The sequence below is a fragment of the Bombina bombina genome, chromosome 4 (assembly GCF_027579735.1).
Source record: "Bombina bombina isolate aBomBom1 chromosome 4, aBomBom1.pri, whole genome shotgun sequence".
Taxonomy (NCBI): Eukaryota; Metazoa; Chordata; class Amphibia; order Anura; family Bombinatoridae; genus Bombina; species Bombina bombina.
The window spans coordinates 992,596,090-992,618,668 of record NC_069502.1 but is presented as its reverse complement, the minus strand read 5'-3'; the positions used below and the strand labels follow the sequence as shown (position 1 = coordinate 992,618,668).

Here is a 22,579-nt window from a genome sequence, read left to right as displayed (position 1 = left end):
ACTCCACGGGCGTAAGAAAAATGTTATCTATATGGCACACAACGAATGACCTCTAGTTGTGAGAAAAATTAAAAATGCATTCAGATAAAAGCCGGCTTTCAAGGTCTAAGAAATTAGCATATGAGCCTACCCAGGTTTAGCTTTCAACTAAGAATACCAAGAGAACAAAGCAACATTAATGATAAAAGTAAATTAGAAAGTTGTTTAAAATTACATGCCCTATCTGAATCATGAGACTTTCATTTTGACTAGACTGTCCCTTTTAATCTTCACGGATTAATGGGAGTAATGCTTTGGTACACAGTCATCATAAATTGCTTTAGTTCATGATATAATATTTGATCAAATGTATATTTCTCTTACATGGTGTATCCAGTCCACGGATTCATCCTTACTTGTGGGATATTCTCATTCCCTACAGGAAGTGGCAAAGAGAGCACACAGCAGAGCTGTCCATATAGCTCCCCCTCAGGCTCCGCCCCCCCCAGTCATTCTCTTTGTCGCTCTAACAAGTAGCATCTCCACGGGAGGGTAAAGTGAATGTGGTGGTAGATTTGTAGTTTTTATTTCTTCAATCAAAAGTTTATTTTAAAATAGTGCCGGTTTGTACTATTTACTCTGTGGCAGAAAGTGATGAAGATTTCTGCTGAGAGGAAAACGATTTTAGCATGTTGTAACTAAAATCCATTGCTGTTCCCACACAGGACTGTTGAGCACCAGAAAACTTCAGTTGGGGGGAACAGTTTGCAGGCTTAACTGCTATAAGGTATGTTCAGTCATATTTTTCTAGTCAAGACTTAGTAATGCTAGAAGACTGACAAGAATCCCCATGTGGGCAAGGTAAGCCATATTCTGAGACTTAGTATAGAAGGAAGGCTTTATTAAAAAGGGCTCTAAACACTGGTGGACACTGTTAAGGGGCAATCGATTATTTTTTTTGCTAAAATCTGATAATTTTGCAAGTTTATATTACATTTAAAACGCTTTTTTGGGGTTAATCCGCATGGCATATGTTTAGACACCTATTTTGGCTTGGGAAGGCCCCACAACTCCAGAGTGAGGAGGGAGGGGGCCTGAAATTTGCGCCTCAGTTGCGCAGTTGATTTTGCAGACAGCTTCATGCAGCTCCATGTGAAGAGTCTAAAGATTACTTGAGGACTTCAGAGAGGCTTATTTTCGATCAAAACTAATCCCCAAGGAAGGTAGGGCCACAGCAGAGACTGTGGCAGGGTGCTGTAATTTGCTAACCGGTTGTAAGCTTTAATTTGCTCCGGTTTGGGCAGTAAGGGGTTAATTGACTTGAAATTTACTGTGCAATCATTTCAAAGCATTAGGATCATATGGTGCAAATTATAATCATAAAGATTGGATGATTTTTGGAGATTTAGTAAAAAAGTGTGCGCTTTTTATTATTTAAAGGCACAGTACCATTTTTTCAAAAATTGTATTTTACTGTATTTGAGTGCTGTCTAAGTCTGTTTAACATGTCTGAGCCTACAGATAGACCTTGTTCTATGTGTTTAATAGCCATGGCGGTACCCCCTTTACATTTGTGTTTAAAGTGTGCTAAGGTATCTAAACATTTTAAAGACCATGCAGTGACACTTAAAATGTAGCCCAAGATGATTCTTTGACGGAAGGTAACGAGGATATTCCTCCTTCCTCTCCCCATGTGTTGACACCAGTTACACCCGCGCAAGCGATGCCTAGTACCTCTAGTGCATTGGGCCCTATTACATTACAACAATTAGCAGCAGACATGGATAATTCCCTTGCGGCATTTCTATCCAAACTGCCAGTTTTTCCTAAAAAGCGTGATAGATCAGTTTTAAGAACAGAGGACGAGCAATCAGAAGCTTTAGATGATTTATCTGTTGTACCCTCACAACACTCTGAAGTGGCAGTGAGGGATGGGCTGTCCGAGGGAGAAATTTCTGACACAGGAAAGGTTTCTCAGCGGGCAGAATCAGATTCCTTAGCGTTTAAATTTAAGCTGGAACACTTCCGCATACTGCTTAAGGAGGTTTTAGCTACGCTGGATGATTGCGACCCCATGGTGGTCCCAGAAAAATTGTGTAAAATGGACAAGTTTCTAGAAGTCCCTGTATACACTGATGCGTTTCCGATCCCGAAGAGGGTGGCGGATATTGTGACTAGGGAGTGGGAGAGACCAGGTGTACCTTTTGTCCCCCCCCCTATCTTTAAGAAAATGTTCCCCATAACTGAACCCAGGCGGGATGTGTGGCAGACGGTCCCTAACGTAGAGGGAGCAGTTTCAACTCTAGCTAAACGCACAACCATACCAATAGAAGACAGTTGTGCTTTCAAAGATCCTATGGATCAAAAATTAGAAGGTTTACTAAAGAAAATATTTGTTCAACAAGGTTTCCTTCTTCAACCGATTACTTGCATTATTCCTGTAACTACTGCAGCGGCTTTTTGGTTTGAGGCGCTGGAGGAGTCGCTCCAGAGGGAGACTTCATATGACGAAGTCATGGATAGAATTCATGCTCTAAAGCTGGCTAATTCTTTTATCACAGATGCCGCTTTACAATTAGCTAAGTTAGCGGCGAAAAATTCTGGTTTTGCCATTATGGCGCGAAGAGCGCTTTGGCTCAAATCGTGGTCGGCTGACGTGTCGTCCAAAACAAAATTACTAAATATTCCTTTCAAGGGAAAGACCCTTTTCGGCCCCGAGTTGAAAGAAATTATTTCGGATATCACTGGGGGAAAGGGCCATGCCCTTCCGCAAGATAGACCGTTTAAAGCCAAAAACAAGGCTAATTTTCGCTCCTTTCGCAACTTCAGGAGCGGACCTGCTTCCACCTCTGCTTCCACAAAGCAAGAGGGTAACACTTCACAGCCCAAAGCAACCTGGAAACCTTTGCAGGGCTGGAACAAGGGTAAACAGGCCAAGAAGCCTGCGGCTGCTACCAAGACAGCATGAAGGGGTAGCCCCCGATCCGGGACTGGATCTAGTAGGGGGCAGACTTTCTCTCTTTGCTCAGGCTTGGGCAAGAGATGTTCCAGATCCCTGGGCATTAGAAATTGTTGCTCAGGGGTATCTTCTAGAATTCAAGGACTCTCCTCCAAGGGGAAGGTTCCACATTTCTCGTTTGTCTTCAGACCAGACAAAGAAACAGGCGTTCTTACGCTGTGTAGAAGATCTTCTAAAGATGGGAGTGATACACCCAGTTCCAATTGCAGAACAAGGACTGGGCTTTTACTCAAACCTGTTTGTAGTTCCCAAAAAGGAAGGAACTTTCAGGCCAATCTTGGATCTAAAAATTCTAAACAAATTCCTCAGAGTTCCATCATTCAAAATGGAAACCATTCGGACAATCTTACCGATGATCCAGGAAGGTCAATATATGACTACCGTGGATCTAAAGGATGCCTACCTACATATTCCTATCCACAAAGATCATCATCAGTTCCTAAGGTTCGCCTTTCTGGACATGCATTACCAGTTCGTGGCCCTTCCTTTCGGGTTGGCCACCGCTCCCAGAATTTTCACAAAGGTGCTAGGTTCCCTTCTAGCGGTACTAAGACCGCGGGGCATTGCAGTAGCACCTTACCTAGACAACATCTTAATACAGGCGGCGTCCTTTCACAGAGCCAAGGCTCATACGGACATTGTTCTGGCCTTTCTAAGGTCTCACGGGTGGAAGGTGAACTAAGAAAAAAGTTCTCTGTCCCCGCTCACAAGGGTTCCCTTCCTGGGAACACTAATAGACTCGGTAGCAATAAAAATATTTCTGACAGAGGTCAGGAAGTCAAAGCTTTTAACTACTTGCCGAGTTCTTCATTCCATTCCTCGGCCTTCTGTAGCTCAGTGCATGGAGGTAATCGGATTAATGGTTGCGGCAATGGACGTTGTCCCCTTTGCCCGAATTCATCTCAGACCACTGCAACTGTGCATGCTCAAACAGTGGAATGGGGATTATGCAGATTTGTCTCCTCAAATACAAATGGACCAGAAAACCAGAGATTCTCTTCTCTGGTGGTTGTCTCAGGATCACCTGTCTCAGGGAATGTGCTTCCGAAGACCGGAGTGGATCATTGTCACGACCAATGCCAGTCTGTGTTAGGCTGGGGTGAGGTCTGGGACTCCCTGAAAGCTCAGGGCCTATAGTCTCGGGAAGAATCTCTTCTCCCGATAAACATTTTGGAACTGAGAGCGATATTCAACACGCTCCAGGCATGGCCTCAGCTAGCGGAGGCCAAATTCATCAGATTTCAGTCGGACAACATCACGACTGCAGCGTACATCAATCATCAGGGGGGAACAAAGAGTTCCCTAGCGATGAAGGAAGTAACCAAGATCATCAAATGGGCGGAGGATCACTCCTGCCACCTATCCGTAATTCACATCCCAGGAGTAGACAACTGGGAGGCGGATTTTTTGAGTCGTCAGACTTTTCACCCGGGGGAGTGGGAACTCCACCCGGAGGTTTTTGCTCAGCTGACCCAGCTATGGGGCATTCCAGAATTGGATCTGATGGCGTCCCGTCAGAACACCAAACTTCCCCTTTACGGATCCAGGTCCAGGGACCCCAAGGCGGCATTAATAGATGCTCTAGTAGCGCCTTGGTCCTTCAGTCTAGCTTATGTCTTTCCACCGTTTCCTCTTCTCCCTCGGCTAGTAGCCAGAATCAAACAGGAGAAGGCTTTGGTAATTCTGATGGCGCCTGTGTGGCCACGCAGGACTTGGTATGCAGACCTAGTGGACATGTCATCTGTTCCACCATGGAAGCTGCCATCGAGGCAGGATCTTCTAATACAGGGTCCATTCAAGCATCCAAATCTAGTTTCTCTGCAACTGACTGCTTGGAGATTGAACGCTTAATTCTAGCTAAGCGTGGGTTCTCTGAATCAGTTATAGATACTTTGATCCAGGCCAGAAAGCCTGTCACCAGGAAAATTTACCATAAGATATGGCGGAAATATCTTTGTTGGTGCGAATCTAAGGGTTACTCGTGGAGTAGGATTAGGATTCCAAGGATATTGTCTTTTCTCCAAGAAGGATTGGAGAAAGGATTGTCAGCTAGTTCCTTAAAGGGACAGATATCTGCTCTGTCTATCCTGTTACACAAGCGTCTAGCAGCAGTACCAGACGTTCAGGCGTTTGCACAGGCTCTAGTTAGAATTAAGCCTGTCTATAAACCTGTGGCTCCTCCATGGAGTCTAAATTTAGTTCTTTCAGTTCTTCAAGGGGTTCCGTTTGAACCTTTACATTCCATAGATATTAAGTTATTATCTTGGAAAGTTTTGTTTTTGGTAGCTATTTCTTCTGCTCGAAGAGTTTCAAAATTGTCTGCTTTGCAGTGTAATTCACCCTATCTGGTGTTCCATGCAGATAAGGTTGTTTTGCGTACCAAACCTGGTTTCCTTCCAAAAGTGGTTTCTAATAAGAATATTAACCAGGAAATCATTGTTCCTTCTCTGTGTCCTAATCCAGTTTCTAAGAAGGAACGACTTTTACACAATCTTGATGTGGTTTGTGCTTTAAAATTCTATTTAAAAGCAACTAAAGATTTCAGACAAACATCATCCTTGTTTGTTTTCTATTCTGGTAAGAGGAGAGGTCAGAAGGCGACTGCTACCTCTCTTTCCTTTTGGCTGAAAAGCATCATCCGATTGGCTTATGAGACTGCTGGACAGCAGCCTCCTGAACGAATTACAGCTCATTCCACCAGAGCTGTGGCTTCCTCATGGGCTTTCAAGAATGAGGCTTCTGTTGAACAGATTTGTAAGGCAGTGACTTGGTCTTCACTGCATACTTTTGCCAAATTTTACAAATTCGATACTTTTGCTTCTTCGGAGGCTATTTTTGGGAGAAAGGTTTTGCAAGCAGTGGTGCCTTCCGTTTAGGTTACCTGACTTGTTTCCTCCCTTCATCCGTGTCCTAAAGCTTTGGTATTGGTATCCCACAAGTAAGGATGAATCCGTGGACTGGATACACCATGTAAGAGAAAACAGAATTTATGCTTACCTGATAAATTACTTTCTCTTACGGTGTATCCAGTCCACGGCCCGCCTTGGCAATTAAGTCAGGTTCAAATTTATTTTTGTAAAACTACAGTCACCACTGCACCTTATGGTTTCTCCTTTTCTCCTAACCGTCGGTCAAATGACTGGGGGGGCGGAGCCTGAGGGGGAGCTATATGGACAGCTCTGCTGTGTGCTCTCTTTGCCACTTCCTGTAGGGAATGAGAATATCCCACAAGTAAGGATGAATCCGTGGACTGGATACACCGTAAGAGAAAGTAATTTATCAGGTAAGCATAAATTCTGTTTTTTCAGAGAAACAATATCACAATATTGTTATTATATATGTAGACCATCAAAATTCTTTATTCTGTTTCTTCTCTGTTGGTGGTCCAATTTTTAACCTTTTAGAGGCCCCAAAGATATTTGACGTTCTTTATGACCATAGGTTGGCATGTTGACTATGAAGCTAATATATTTAGTTATTTGCATTTTTTTCCACTTTACTTTCTAATGCTAGCTGCCTGCTTTACTACTTCTTATTTTACAGGCTGTAGAAGAGCTGTTTAACCTTATGCAGCTCTTTGTAGCTCAAAGGCCAGATATGAGAGAAGAAGAGCTAGAAGATGTGAAGCAGTTTAAGAAAACAACCATTAGCTGTTATTTGCGCTGCTTGGATGGCCGCTCCTGCTGGACAACTTTAATAAGGTACCATGGTTTTGAAGAATTTATAGATTTTATGAACTATCTAATTTGATAAAGGGATTACTTTTAATTTTAGGCTTTGTAGGTTATGATGGTACAGAAAGCAATATAAAAATATAGCTATGCAACTGATAGTCCATCATTAGTAATGACACTTTATTGAAACAAAACAATTAAGCCATATTTGTTAAACTTATATTTGTTTCTCCTACTGTTTTTGATTCCTGCCTCCACCTCTTTCCTTTTCCTTTCTGTAGTGTAGTGATGTATAGTGAGGTCCCACCCACTCTATACGTCTTATCTAACACGTGCACCCAACAGGGAGGTGAACCGCGCTTACACAGTTCATCTGCACTCAATGCAAAGCAATCCTTCTGTTTGGCTAACAGTAAGGATTGCATGCCCTTTGACAGCAATGGGCTTTGTGGCATGGTTTTTCATTGGCTGTGCTGGCTACGGACATGAAAAAGAAAAGGTTTGTAGGGGGCAGGCAGCAGGACATACATTATTTAAGACCGGTTATTAATAAAGAATTTCTTTCCTATGGCATAGAGAGTCCACGATTCATTCCAATTACTGATGGGATATTCACTCCTGGCCAGCAGGAGGCATCAAAGAGCACCCCAGCAAAGCTGTTAAGTATCACTTCCCTTATCCTTAACCCCCAGTCATTCTCTTTGCCTTGATCCTAGGAGGATGGCGAAGAAGATTTAATCCTTTTATGGGTACTTTTCCCTGCAATCAACAATTGGGGCTATGCTGTGTCCATGTTAATCTCTTTAGTAAGAGTAATGGTGGCTTTTAGCAGTTGGAAGACAGCGAGGTAGTCTTTGCTTATCTTTCAACATTTATACTACCCCTATATAGAAAATCAGGGTTGATTATTCTGTTTTTCTTGTACTTCAGGTCCCTGTCAGGATGAAGATTACTTTAGTCAGACCTGGAGTTGATAAAAAGAATGAAGACTTCTAACCGTGAGTCCCTGTATCCCTTGCCCCATGGCTCGGTAGTCTAATGTCGTATAACTGTGGGTTGGGGACTCGCTCATTCTTTAATGCTGGGCATCCTCCGGATGGAGGTGGGCAATGAGGGAGGGTGTCATTATGGGCATTTTTTATGTTGCTTCTGGTAGAAGCTTTCAGACTATGCACTCTTTCTCAGCAGCAGTGACTGTTAGTGTGATCGGAGACCTCCACCTGCTTGTGTATATATTTACATTCAAATAGCTCATGGCGCCATTTTAATTTCATAGGGCTGCCGCTATCTATTTGACTAGTAATTTGAAGTTACTCCTCTTCGTCAACAGTTTCCTCCGGTACTACCTTTGGGAGGAGAACTTTTCTACTCTTTATAATTGGTCTTTTATCTGAGGACTTATGTGAACCCATACTCTGCCGGTAATAGAGTCTCATGGTTCCTTTACTTAAGATGGCGATTGCAGTGCGCGCCATTAATTTATCTCTTTGGCCAATATATATGCCTAGCAGATATATATTTAACAAAGGGACTGATTTTTTTAACTTGAAGTGTACACTCATGTTATTGTCGGGTCTAGTTGCCGTTGGCCTGTATTTCTAGGACAGCGGGCAGCATTTTTAATTTCAGTTAAAAGCCTGACCTTTTTTCCTGGGGAATGTTATAACAGTCAAGGATCCGTTAGTCGCCGTGCGCCTGTCATGCGGTGGGGTTAGGGTTAATCCGTTTTCCCGCCGCAGGGCAGTTTGGCGCACTTTCAAACGTGAAAGGCGTTCTGCAGATTATTTGCTGCAACTTCTATAGAAGGAGTGATACATCAGAACTTAACGGATATTCAGGCCCTATGCGGACATGACAGGGAGGAGATATGAGACTGTATGACAGCACTTAGCATATCCTCCTGTTGGTTATCCGCACCACAAGAACAAATCGGGTCTCATGCCGCGATTAGCTTCTGTCACCTCAGATTGCAGCATGCTTGGGAATGAGCGACTTAACCACGATTCGCTCCTACGGCTTCCTGTTTTTTTTTTTCTCTAAGGAAGGGACCTGTTAATTTGCTGCACCGCAGTACGCGATTAAAAGCAGACTGTAAATTCGGGTCTCCAGCCTGGTAAGAGACATGTATTTTGTCTATCAGTTTCCTTAAGAGGGCTACTGGGTTGGAGGCCGGTGATGTTTGCGGCGTGCTTGCTCTTAGATAACTGTAGTGTGTTATTATATTGTGAAGCAGCCCTCCTCTGCATATTATTAAAGTTCTTCTGTGTTTTTGACAGTAATTTTATTATTATTTTATTATTGGTTATTTGTAGAGCGCCAACAGATTCTGCAGCGCTATAAAAATAGGCGGAGTACAAAGAAACAATTATAGGGATCAAATGGGTAGAGGGCCCTGCCAAGAGTTGCACTGTTGTAGTCAGCTCTTAAGAAGGTGGTCTACAAACAGCTGGACTCTTAGGCTTACATGCTAAGGGGGTTCAGGGGATAGCAATGGAGGAGAGGAACTGGTATAAAGAAAGGTTAGCATAGGTTGTATGCATCCCTGAACAGTAGAGTCTTTAGGGAGCACTTGAAACTTTTAAAACTAGAAGAGAGTCTTGTGGAGCGAGGCAGAGCGTTCCACAAGATGGAAGCCAGTCTGGAGAAGTCCTGTGGACGGGAGTGTGATGAGGTGAGGAGGAGAGTAGGAGGTCATGAGTAGAGCGAAGGGGATGGGAGGGAGAGTATCTGGAGACAAGGTCTGAGATATAGGGGGGAGCAGTGCAGTTGAGGGCTTTGTATATCAGAATGAGAATGTTGTATTTGATCCTAGAGGCAAGAGGAAGCCAGTGAAGGGATTGGCAGAGAGGTGCAGCAGATGAAGAGCGACGTGCAAGGAAGATGAGTCTGGCAGAGGCATTCATTATGGATTGTAAAGGAGCTAGGCGGCAGGTGGGGAGACCAGAGGGGACAGAGTTGCAGTAATCGAGGCAGGAAAGATTGAGAGAGTGGATTAAAATCTTAGTTGCGTCTTGTTGGAGTTGTTGACAGTTATAGAGAGATTGGGGGTGGAGAGTTTTGAAGAAGGGGGGAAAATAAAGAGCTCAGTATTGGAGAGATTTAGCTTGAGGTAGTGAGAACTACCTAGTGAACTCCTAGATTTTCTCCAGTGCTGCTCAGCAGTACAGGAACATCAGCGTAGGTATCGTGTCAGAGGAGTATGCCAGGGCTGAGGATGAGTGTTTGATTTCCGAGCTATGGTAAGCGGTATAGTGGCAGATAGATTGGTCAGGGCAGGATAAGGAGGAGAAGGATGAGAGGAGAGGTTTGAGGGAATTAGAAAGCTGTTGTTGATCTAATGACATAATGCTTCTGTGAAGGAGGGAGAGTTGTAGGGAGGGATGATATGTTGCAAGGAGATGGTGGTTAGAAAGAGGAAAGGGGGAGTTTGTGAAGTTTGAGAGAGTGCATCGATAGCTAAAGATTAGGTCAAGGGAGTGACCATCTTTATGAGTGGGAGAATCAGTCCATTGTGAAAAACCGAAAGAGGAAGTGAGTTGCAGAAGTTGTTTTGCAGAGGAGGCAGTGGGATTGTCAAGAGGGATGTTGAAGTCACCAAGAATGAGGGAAGGGGTGTCTGAGGATAGGAAATAAGGTAGCCAGGCAGCCAAGTGATCTAGAAATTGAGTTGAGGAGCCAGGAGGACAGTATATGACTGCAACACATATAGAAAGAGGAGAGAATAAGCAAATCATGTGGGTTTCGAATGAGGAAAATGTGAGGGAAGAGATGGGATGTATTTGTTGAAAGGTGCAACGAGAGTAAAGTAAAATACCTACACCACCTCCTTGTCTATTACCAGACCTAGGAGTGTGGCTGAAGTGGAGACCCCATGTGACAGAGCAGCAGTGGATGCTGTGTCTAGGGGAGAGAGCCAGGTTTCTGTTAGGGCCAGAAGGTTGAGGGAGTGGGAGATAAAGAGGTCATGTATAGAAGTGAGTTTGTTGCAAACAGAGCGAGAGTTCCAGAGTGCACAAGTGAAAGAGGTAGTGGCTTTTGATGCAAGAGGAATGTGAGTAGGGTTGTCAGAGTTTTGTTTTTTGAGTCTGTGGGACGGTACACATGGATGTGCATGGCTAGGCAGTTGTTGGGGACCAGGATTAGGGGAGATGTCCCCAGCAGTTAGTAAAAGCAAGAGGGAGAGTGACATGAGATGAGATACAGATTTGCAGTAATGAGACTGCTTTTAAAACAAGGTGTAGGGGGGAGAGAGAGTGTTTAGGAATAGGTTAAGTTCATGAGTAGAAAAGTAAGGTGAGTTTAAGAGAGATGGGCTAATGCAGTGTTTTTCAACCAGTGTGCCGTGAGAGATCCTCAGGTGTGCCGCGGCAGACTGACAACAGTGTGACATATTTCTCCAACATTGGTGTGTCCGGTCCACGGCGTCATCCATTACTTGTGGGATATTCTCCTCCCCTACAGGGAAAGGCAAGGAGAGCACACAGCAAGAGCTGTCCATATAGCTCCCCCTCTGGCTCCGCCCCCAGTCATTCTCCTTGCCGCTCTGAACAAGTAGCATCTCCACGGGGATGGTGAGGAGTTTGTGGTGTTAGTTGTAGTTTTTTATTTCTTCTATCAAGAGTTTGTTATTTTAAAATAGTGCTGGTATGTACTATTTACTCTGAAACAGAAAGAAATGAAGAGTTCTGTTTAAAAGAGGAGTATGATTTTAGCAGCAGTAACTAAAATCGATTGCTGTTCCCACACAGGACTGTTGAGATGAGAGAACTTCAGTTGGGGGGAACAGTTTGCAGACTTTTCTGCTCAAGGTATGACTAGCCATTTTCTAACAAGACTGTGTAATGCTGGAAGGCTGTCATTTTTCCCTCATGGGGATCGGTAAGCCATTTTCTTAGACTTAGAAAGAATAAAGGGCTTATTATGGGCTATTAACTGGTGGAGACTCTTAAGGGCTAAATCGATTATTTATTTAAGTTTTTATTTAAAGTTTGAAGTGGATTTCACACTTTTATTATTTGGGGAACGTGTCCACTGAAAAAGTTCCTAGAAGGCTTGAAATACCCCCCTGGGATAGTTGAAGTCACAACAAAGGCTGTGGCTGGAACTGTAGTGGGGTTAAAATTGCAAACGGCTCCGGTTTCCACATTTTAAGGGTTAACAGCTTGAAAATTCGGGTGCAATACTTTGAATGCATTAAGACACTGTGGTGAAAATTTGGTAAAGATTGGATAATTCCTTCATAGTTTTTCACATATTCAGTAATAAAGTGTGCTCTGTTTAACATTTAAAGAGAAAGTAACGGTTTTGTTTTAAAACGGTTTTTGTACTTTAATAACCAGTTTAAGCCTGTTTAACATGTCTGTACCTTCTGATAGATCATGTTCTGTATGTATGGAAGCCAATGTGGTTCCCCCTTCAAATATATGTGATAATTGTGCCATAGCGTCCAAACACAGTAAGGACAGTATTGTCACAAATAGTAAGGTTGCCCAGGATGATTCCTCAGATGAAGGAAGTAGAGATAGTTCTACGTCTTCTCCTTCTTTGTCTATACCAGTTATGCCCGCACAGGCGACCCCTAGTACTTCTAGCGCGCCAATGCTTGTTACTATGCAACAATTGACGGCAGTAATGGATAACTCCATAGCTAATATTTTATCCAAAATGCCAGCATTTCAGAGAAAGCGCGATTGCTCTGTTTTAAACACTGTAGAGCAGGAGGGCGCTGATGATAATTTTTCTGTCATACCCTCACACCAGTCTGAAGTGGCAGTGAGGGAGGGTTTCTCAGATGGAGAAATTTCTGATACAGGAAGAATTTCTCAGCAGGCAGAACCTGATGTTGTGACATTTAAATTTAAATCAGAGCATCTCCGCGCATTACTTAAGGAGGTGCTATCTACTCTTGATGATTGTGACAATCTGGTCATCCCAGAAAACTTGTGCAAGATGGACAAGTTCCTAGAGGTCCCGGTGCACCCTGATGCCTTTCCGATACCTAAACGGGTGGCGGACATAGTGAATAAGGAGTGGGAGAAGCCAGGCATACCTTTTTGTCCCTCCTCCTATATTTAAGAAATTGTTCCCTATGGTCGACCCCAGGAAGGACATATGGCAAACAGTCCCTAAGGTCGAGGGGGCGGTTTCTATACTAGCCAAACGCACGACCATTCCCATTGAGGACAATTGTGCTTTCAAAGATCCTATGGATAAAAAATTGGAGGGTTTGCTTAAAAAGATTTTTGTACAGCAAGGTTACCTCCTTCAACCTATTTTGTGCATTATTCCTGTCACTACAGCGGCGTGGTTCTGGTTCGAGGAACTGGAAAAGTCGCTCAGTAGGGAGACTCCGTATGAGGAAGTCATGGACAGAATTCACGCACTTAAGTTAGCTAATTCCTTTATTTTAGAAGCCGCTTTGCAGTTAGCGAGATTAGCGGCGAAAAATTCAGGGTTTGCAATTGTGGCGCGCAGAGCGCTCTGGCTAAAGTCTTGGTCGGCGGATGTATCTTCCAAGACAAAATTGCGTAATATCCCTTTCAAAGGTAAGACCCTTTTTGGGCCAGAATTGAAAGAAATTATTTCAGACATCACTGGGGGAAAGGGCCATGCCCTCCCACAGGAGATAGGCCTTTCAAGGCTAAGAATAAGTCCAATTTTCGTTCCTTTCGCAATTTCAGGAACGGACCGGCTTCTAACTCGGCAGCCTCTAGACAAGAGGGTAACGCTTCCCAGACTAAACCAGCTTGGAAACCAATGCAAGGCTGGAATAAGGGTAAACAGGCCAAGAAGCCTGCTGCTGCTACCAAGACAGCATGAAGGGGTAGCCCCCGATCCGGGACCAGATCTAGTAGGGGGCAGACTCTCTCTCTTTGCTCAGGCCTGGGCAAGAGATGTTCAGGATCCCTGGACACTAGAAATAGTCTCTCAGGGTTATCTTCTAGAATTCAAGGAACTACCCCCAAGGGGAAGGTTCCACATTTCTCACTTATCTTCAAACCAAATAAGTAGACAGGCATTCTTACATTGTGTAGAAGACCTGTTAAAGATGGGAATGATACACCCAGTTCCAACTGTGGAACAAGTTCAGGGGTTTTTACTCAAATCTGTTTGTAGTTCCCAAAAAAGAGGGAACTTTCAGACCAATTCTGGATTTAAAAATTCTAAACAAATTTCTCAGAATTCCATCGTTCAAAATGGAAACCATTCGAACAATTTTACCTACAATCCAGGAGGGTCAATATATGACTACCGTGGATTTAAAGGATGCGTATCTACATATTCCTATCCACAAAGATCATCATCAGTTCCTAAGGTTAGCCTTTCTGGACAAACATTATCAGTTCGTGGCTGTCCCATTCGGACTAGCCACTGCTCCCAGAATTTTCACAAAGGTGCTCGGGTCCATTCTAGCGGTTCTAGGACCAAGGGGCATTGCAGTGGCACCTTATCTGGACGACATTCTAATGCAAGCGTCGTCTCTTTCCAAGGCAAAGGCTCATACAGACATTGTTCTAGCCTTTCTCAGATCTCACGGGTGGAAGGTGAACGTAGAAAAGAGTTCCCTGTCTCCGTCAACAAGAGTTCCCTTTTTGGGAACAATAATAGATTCTTTAGAAATGAAGATCTTCCTGACAGAAGTCAGAAAGTCAAAGCTTCTAAACGCTTGTCAAGTTCTTCTCTCTATTCTGCAATCTTCCATAGCTCAGTGCATGGAAGTAGTAGGGTTGATGGTTGCAGCAATGGACATAGTTCCTTTTGCTCGAATTCATTTAAGTCCATTACAACTGTGCATGCTCCAGTAGACAGGATCACCTGTCTCAGGGAATGAGTTTCTACAGACCAAAGTGGGTCATTGTCACGACCGACGCCAGTCTATCAGGCTGGGGCGCGGTCTGGGATTCCCTGAAAACTCAGGGTTTATGGTCTCGGGAAGAGTCTCTTCTCCCGATCAACATCCTAGAACTGAGAGCGATATTCAATGCTCTCCGGGCTTGGCCTCATCTAGCGAAGGCCGGATACATAAGATTCCAGTCAGATAACATGTCGACTGTAGCTTACATCAACCATCAGGGAGGAACAAGGAGTTCCTTGGCGATGAGAGAGGTATCCGAGATCATCAAATGGGCGGTGGATCACTCCTGCCACCTATCTGCAATCCACATCCCAGGAGTAGACAACTGGGAGGCGGATTATCTGAGTCGTCAGATTTTCTATCCGGGGGAGTGGGAACTCCACCCGGAGGTGTTTGCCCAGTTGACTGAATTATGGGGCATTCCAGACATGGATCTGATGGCGTCTCGTCAGAACTTCAAGGTCCCTTGCTACGGGTCCAGATCCAGGGATCCCAAGGCCACTCTAGTGGATGCATTAGTGGCGCCTTGGTCGTTCAACCTAGCTTATGCGTTTCCACCGTTCCCTCTCCTTCCCAGGCTTGTAGCCAGGATCAAACAGGAGAAGGCCTCAGTGATTCTGATAGCTCCTGCGTGGCCGCGCAGGACTTGGTATACAGACCTGGTGAATATGTCATCGGCTCCACCATGGAAGCTACCTTTGAGACAGGATCTTCTAGTACAAGGTCCATTCGAACATCCAAATCTAATTTCTCTGCAGCTGACTGCTTGGAAATTGAACGTTTGATTTTATCCAAGCGTGGGTTTTCAGATTCAGAGATAGATACTCTGGTCCAAGCCAGAAAACCTGTGTCTAGAAAGATTTACCATAAAATATGGAAAAGATATATCTGTTGGTGTGAATCCAAGGGATTCTCCTGGAGGAAGATTAAAATTCCTAAGATCCTCTCCTTTCTCCAAGAAGGTTTGGATAAGGGATCGTCAGCGAGTTCTCTAAAAGGACAGATTTCTGCTTTATCTGTCTTGTTATACAAACGACCGCAGCTGTGCCAGAGGTACAGGCTTTTGTACAGGCTTTGGTCAGAATCAAACCTGTTTACAGACCCTTGACTCCTCCTTGGAGTCTAAATTTACTTATTTCAGTTCTTCAGGGGGTTCCGTTTGAACCCTTACATTCCTTAGATATCAAGTTGCTATCTTGGAAGGTTCTGTTTTTGGTTGCTATTTCTTCTGCTAGAAGAGTTTCTGAATTATCTGCTTTGCAGTGTGATCCACCCTATCTGGTGTTCCATTCAGATAAGGTTATTTTGCGTACCAAGCCTGGTTTTCTTCCATAAGTTGTTTCCAACAAGAATATTAACCAGGAAATAGTTGTTCCTTCTCTGTGTCCGAATCCACTTTCAAAGAAGGAACGTTTGTTACACAATTTAGATGTAGTCCGTGCTTTAAAGTTCTATTTAGAAGCAACAAAGAATTTTAGACAAGCATCATCCTTGTTTGTCGTTTACTCTGGTAAGAGGAGAGGACAAAAAGCTATTGCTACCTCTTTCTTTCTGGCTGAAAAGCATTATCCGATTGGCTTATGAGACTGCCGGACGGCAGCCTCCTGAACGAATCACAGCTCACTCCACTAGGGCTGTGGCTTCCACATGGGCCTTCAAGAACGAGGCTTCTGTTAATCAGATATGTAAGGCAGCGACTTGGTCTTCTCTGCACACTTTTGCCAAATTTTACAAATTTGATATTTTTGCTTCTTCGGAGGCTGTTTTTGGGAGAAAGGTTTTGCAAGCCGTGGTGCCTTCTGTTTAGGTAACCTGATTTGCTCCCTCCCTTCATCCGTGTCCTAAAGCTTTGGTATTGGTTCCCACAAGTAATGGATGACGCCGTGGACCGGACACACCAATGTTGGAGAAAACAGAATTTATGCTTACCTGATAAATTACTTTCTCCAACGGTGTGTCCGGTCCACGGCCCGCTCTGGTTTTTTAATCAGGTTTGAAAAATTTTTCTTTTTCTTTATACACTACAGTCACCACGGCACCCTATCGTTTTCTCCTTTTTCTCCTAACCGTCGGTCGAATGACTGGGGGGCGGAGCCAGAGGGGGAGCTATATGGGCAGCTCTTGCTATGTGCTCTCCTTGCCTTTCCCTGTAGGGGAGGAGAATATCCCACAAGTAATGGATGACGCCGTGGACCGGACACACCGTTAGAGAAAGTAATTTATCAGGTAAGCATAAATTCTGTTTTTTTTTAAATTTTGCTTGTTTTTTACTCCCAGTGCAGGGGTGTCCCTCTTTCAAATTTTGAAATATTGGGACGTATGTGACAGGCTCATCAGGCAGACATCATTTACAACCATGACATATTTTCATTCATTCACAGACAATCATTATGATGGTTTGTGAATGAATGTCAATATGTCACTTATAGTTTGTAGGAGGCATGACATCACAGCACAATACATACAGTATGTGTGTGTGTGTATATATATATATATATATATATATATATATATATATATATATATATATATATATATATATATGCTGTATTAGGCTACAATGTGTGATTTTGTAAAATTTTGGGATGGTGGTGTGCCACAGGATTTTTTAATGTAAAAAAGTGTGCCACGGCAAAAAAAGGTTGAAAATCACTGGGCTAATGAACAGCAGGTGGAGGAGAGGGAGAAGAAGTAATTGAATAATGTAGTTTGTTATAGAGACAAAAGGCAGCAAAAAGGAATATGAAGATATTGGGCATTTTTACAAAAGAGGGAACCAGTTAAACACATAAGACACAGTATTACAGTAGAAATTGCATAAGAAAACAGTAAGGTATATAAAACATATTACAAAAGTACCTGCCTTTTCCTTGCCCAATCCTTGTTCAATTCTTGTATAATTCTTTTGCTAATGCCTCACTTATAGAATGTTCACTTTGAAAATGTGAACATATGTTGTTATAGCAATGCACATCCCAGTGTAATGCACATTCCAAACTAGTGTGAAATATATGCAGGCAGGGCAGTCAGCCGAGTCCACTAAATTTAGTTGATTGCTAATCAAAGACAATTTGAAAGGCCAATTGGAAATTTATATTCTGTTCTGGTCAGGGTGAGATGTTAAGTAAACAGACAATAAAATTTTGGGGAGGTTAAAACTATGGAATAAGACAGCTATACATTTTTGAATAATAGCAAGTATTGATAAGGATTGAACATCACATGGCAATTAACTAAACATTAGAAATAAGACATTGGATAACAGTACAGCAAATGTAGGCCTAATTAACAAGCTAAGATCATTTGCTCTATGTACATATACACATACCAGAAGAGAGTTACAGGAGAGGAAAAAAACACCAGAGTGCAGTGAATAGTTTGCAGAATGACAGGGATTCTATTCACGAACCAGAAGTGAGTTACAGGAGAGGAAAAAAAAGAAGGGTTAATATGAACCTCTATGGTGCTGCTAGCCTAGAGAGGTTACTCTGTGTCCTCTATTAGTGTCCTAGTTAAGTTGGAAATTATTACTTTTTCTGACTTAATTGGGTTTCCTTTGGTTATGAGATTCCCTGGTATTTGCCACCATCTAATGGTGATTATTGGTATTACATGTTGAAATGAGCCCAAAGTATTTTTTGTTGTTTAAAGACAGGGAAGCTGATTGCAAATCCTTCCCTTTACAGGATTTCTTTTATATTTCTGAGCCTTGAGCTCTTACCCTCTTATGAAGTTAGTTTTCATTTCTTGAGGGGCTTTCCTGTCTCTGAGGGCTTTTATGTTATGTTTCATATGTTTGCTGAAAATGCATTCCCTTTTACTTGAAGATGTAGTGCTCTATATGAGCTATTATCTGTACAGTATATAGCTTTCCCTTTTTCTCTACTTTTCTAGCTATGTAAGGAAAGCTGTTTATTTTAATCATAGGAGTGACTATCTCTCTTACCTAGGATTTTCATGGCTTTCTCATGGATCCTTTCTTTTGTGTATCTTTCAAAGCCAAAAGCAGACTGTAAATATTTTGCTTTAGTAGTTTGGCATCATTAGCTGTCACTCTATGGTTGCATTGAATATCCCAGGATATCTTTTTGTTTCTGGCTGGAAAATCTGTCATTTTTGTTTCTGGCTGGAAATAATACAGAAATAATTTGCTGTTATTATATTGATGATTCCGCCTGTTGAGGTGAATTCTGATAAGGTTTGAGACATTATCTAATCTAAGATTCTAGAGGGAACTTTTCGAACAAGTCCTCGGGTGGCTCAGTGGAAAGTCACTGGCATACATCCTGAGAGACCAAAGTTCAGTCCCGATGGAGGGGCTGAAAATAGGTTTATATATCCTCTTTCATAAGAAGTGATCTTTATCCTTTTTAGACCTCTAATGTCTCAACAGATTTTCTAAGGGTTCTTTCCTTCTAAAGGGAGACTATCCGTTCTTTTCTCCTTTTGGTTCAGGGTCAGTTCATGACTACCATCGTCCTGAGGGAAGCGTACCTTCATGTTCCTTTTCTTCTGTTTGCCTCTATAGTCAAACACCTCCAATTTGTAGTTTTTCTTTTCAGCATTGCCTCTGTCCCTTAAAATTTTCACTAAGGTTCTAGAGGCTCTTATGGCAGTGGTCAGATCTCAGGAAATTGTGGTGGCTCTGTACCTGGACAATATCTTGGTTCTGACGCCATCTGTACATTTAGAAGTATCCCATACGGATTCTCTGTTGTCGATTATACGTTCCCTCGGGTGGAAGGTGAATTGGGAAAAGAGTACCTTGGTACCAATTGCCAGGATTTGTTTTTGGGGACGGTCATCGACTCGATCTCCATGAAGATTGTCTTGACGGAGGTCAGCTATTCCTAGCTCTTGTTCCTCGTCTTTCACTTCAGTCTTCTGTTTGTCTATCGGTTGCTCTGTGTATGGAAGTAATTTGTCTAATGGTGGCTTCCATGGACGTTTTCCGTTTGCTCGTTTCCATCTGAGACTTCTACTGTTATGCATGCTCAGACAATGGAACGGATCTCACTTGGATATCTCTCAGAGGATAGTTCTATCCAGATGAGAGACTCTGTCCTGGTGGATCTCCCAGGACCATCTGTTCTGTTCTGGGCTCATGCTTCCTGTGACCATCTTGGGAGATTGTGGCAACAGATGCCAGCCTTTCGGACTGGAGGCAGTTTGGGGTCCTTTACAGGTTCAGGGACTATGGTCTCAGGAAGGGTCTGTCCTCCCTATAAATATCCTAGAATTAAGAACCATCTACAGTCCCTCTGGTGTAGCTTAGCTGGTGTTAGCACGTCTGACTAGAAGACAGAAGGTTGAGAGATTGAATCCACCCACAGGTGGTCCTTTGTGTTGTGGCTTGTATGGCTGTCCTTGGAAATAAGAGAACTTGCTGGTTCCCTTCTAGAACATCCTTGTTACTAGAAGCCTTGATATTTTACAATACTATGATAGCTGGATCTCAGTTAAGTAGGTCCGGTTTATCAGATTCCAGTCGGAAAACATCACTTTGGTGGCTTATATCAACCACCAGGGGGGAACTCAGAGTTCCTTGGCAATGGAGGAGGTGACTTGCATTCGCCAGTGGACAGAGTCTCACGATTGCCATCTCTCTGCCATCCACATTCCAGGGCAACTGGAAGGCGAATTTTCTGAGCAGGCAAACTTTTCATACCAGAGAGTGGGCTCTCCACCCAGAGGTTTTCACAATGACAACTCTCAGGTGGGGATTCCGGAATTGGATCTGATGGCGTCTCGTCAAAACGCCAAACTTCAAAGGTACGTTTCAAGGTCAAGAGATCCTCAAGCCGTTCTTGGTAGATGCTATGGCGGTTCCTTGGATTTTCAATCTAGCATACCTGTTTCCTCCGTTTGCTCTACTTCCATGAGTAGTTGTTCGCATCAAGCAGGAGAGAGCTTCTGGGATTCTAATAGCTCCTGCATGGCCTTGCAGGATCTGGTTCGCGGATCTGGTGATAATGTCATCTCTTCTTCCTTGGAGGTTACCTTTGAGGAAGGATCTTCTACTTCATCCAAACCTTCATCCAAACCTGGTTTCTCTGAAGCTGACTGCTTGGAGATTGAACGTCGAGTTTTGGCTAGACGTGGCTTCTCTGAGATAGTTATAGATACTATGCTTCAGGCTCGTAAACCGGTTAGAATTTACCATAGGGTATGGTGTAAATACTTTCATTGGTGTGATTCAAAGGGTTTTTCTTGGAACAAAGTAAAGGTTCCTCGAATTTTGGCTTTTCTTGAGGAGGGCCTGGAGAAAGGTTTGTCAGCCAGTACTTGGAAGGGTCAGATTGCAGAGTGAGTGTACCGGGAGGTCTAGTCGTTCTGTGGGCTCTAAAATTTTTTGACTGTGGTAGAAATGAAGCGCGCAGTTGATTTAGCTGTGCACTTCATTTTCTCTTGTTTCTGGTATCTTCGCCTCCTAGATCGGAGCGGCGCCATTTTCATTCTGTTGAGCCTGTTTTCTATTCCCGCGTCCTTCTCCGGCTGAGAAGGAAGCGGTATTTGGTTATCTGTCTCTGTGTATCAAGAGACTTAGTGTACTGTATTACCCGTTGCTTCTTTTAGTACTAAAAGCAATTCCCCGGTACACTGGATGCTGAAGACACACTCAATGCTCTTAGGAGCTGCTCTCCTGTTCTGAGATTCTGATTCTGCGTATCTGAGCCATGCTGTGCGCTGCTCTGACTTACCCCCGGACCTTGCAGAAAACGCAAGAGGCTATAAGACTGGTATTTTATCATGTTTATACAGATTAATGTTTACTATGACATGAACATCTAATATGTTTAAAGTACATATTTTTTAGTGTCCCTAAAAACATTTAAATTTGGGGTATGTTAACTTACAGTTTATCATGTATATAAACAATGTTTAAATATATTAGATGTTCATGTTATATTAAAAGTGATAGTACTTCCTTTTATAGGGTCTCTTAAGATGGAGTATGTCACCTTGCTCTTGGAGAGTTGTGTCTATGAATTCTTCTCATGTCCTAAGGGACAGCACCATTTTTAAGATTTTTTTTATTTTTTTGTGCTGTTAGTTTGTTATTGGGACTAGACAAATTAGGTGATGCCTTGGGTTATAAAAAAAAAATATTTTCTGAGCCTCATGTCTCATAGGATGATGCTTTTTAGGCAATGCCACAGCTTTCTTCTTAAATGTTCCAAGCCTTCATGGCATTCCATGCAGTGCCCTGCGGTTCCTCTCAATCTCCTGGAGGAGTGTATTTGCCTGCAGAGTTTGCAGCTCAGGTATTCTCTCAATATCTGCGGATGTATCTGCTTGTCTTTTCCTTCAGGCAAGGGGCAAGAGGACATTTAAATATTCAGATAGTAAGGTTTTTGCTCCATTTCTGCTAAATATGTTGCTATCCCTCATAAGTCTGATGCTGTGCAGTCGCTAGTAGTTTCTGAGGGTGATATATCATCTTCGGACAGTATAATTCCTTCATCTGATGCTGAAGATTATCCTTCAGATTTAAGCTTGTACACCTTCAGGTATGGTAAGGAGGTTTTGGCTATTTTGGGGCAACTCCGATACGTATGTCGTTGTGTACCCTAAGAATCTAGTTAACTTTATAAATACTAGGATTCCTCTGTGGAAGTTTTTCCTGTTCCAGACCGTGCTAGGAGATTTTCACAGGATTGGGGGATTCCTTTTTTCCCCGTCTCCTGTTTTTGAAAAGATGTTTACTGTCGCTGTCTCCTTTAAAGATCATGGCGCACGGTGCCTAAAGTAGTAGGACATTTCTACTCTGGGTAAGTGAACTACGATTCCTAGAGAGGATAATTGTTCTCTTCAGGATCAATGGACTAAGCTGCAGGCTTACATAGCAGTTTGCTTTGCCACTGCGTCAAGTGCGGCATCTTATTGGTACGGAGCCTTGGATGATTCAATTTGGTAGGGACTCCTTTGGAGCAGATCCAGAACAGAATTACGTCTCAGGGTATTCCTGTGGTACCATTCCTGGACAACACAATGGTTCAGGCGTCAACAAGCATAATCTCATACAGAGATCTTGTTGTTTGTTCTTCATTC

General features: G+C 43.0%; 1 protein-coding gene across 3 annotated transcripts in view; it reads left to right on the top strand.

The window, feature by feature from the left end:
• USP34 (ubiquitin specific peptidase 34) overlaps positions 1–22,579 on the top strand; it is a 1,226,195-nt gene that overhangs the window by 1,073,000 nt on the left and 130,616 nt on the right. For all 3 annotated transcript variants that reach the window (XM_053712051.1, XM_053712050.1, XM_053712048.1), the window contains one exon: positions 6,542–6,699. In XM_053712051.1, the coding sequence (XP_053568026.1) occupies positions 6,542–6,699 (158 nt within the window). The remainder of the gene's footprint in view (positions 1–6,541; positions 6,700–22,579) is intronic.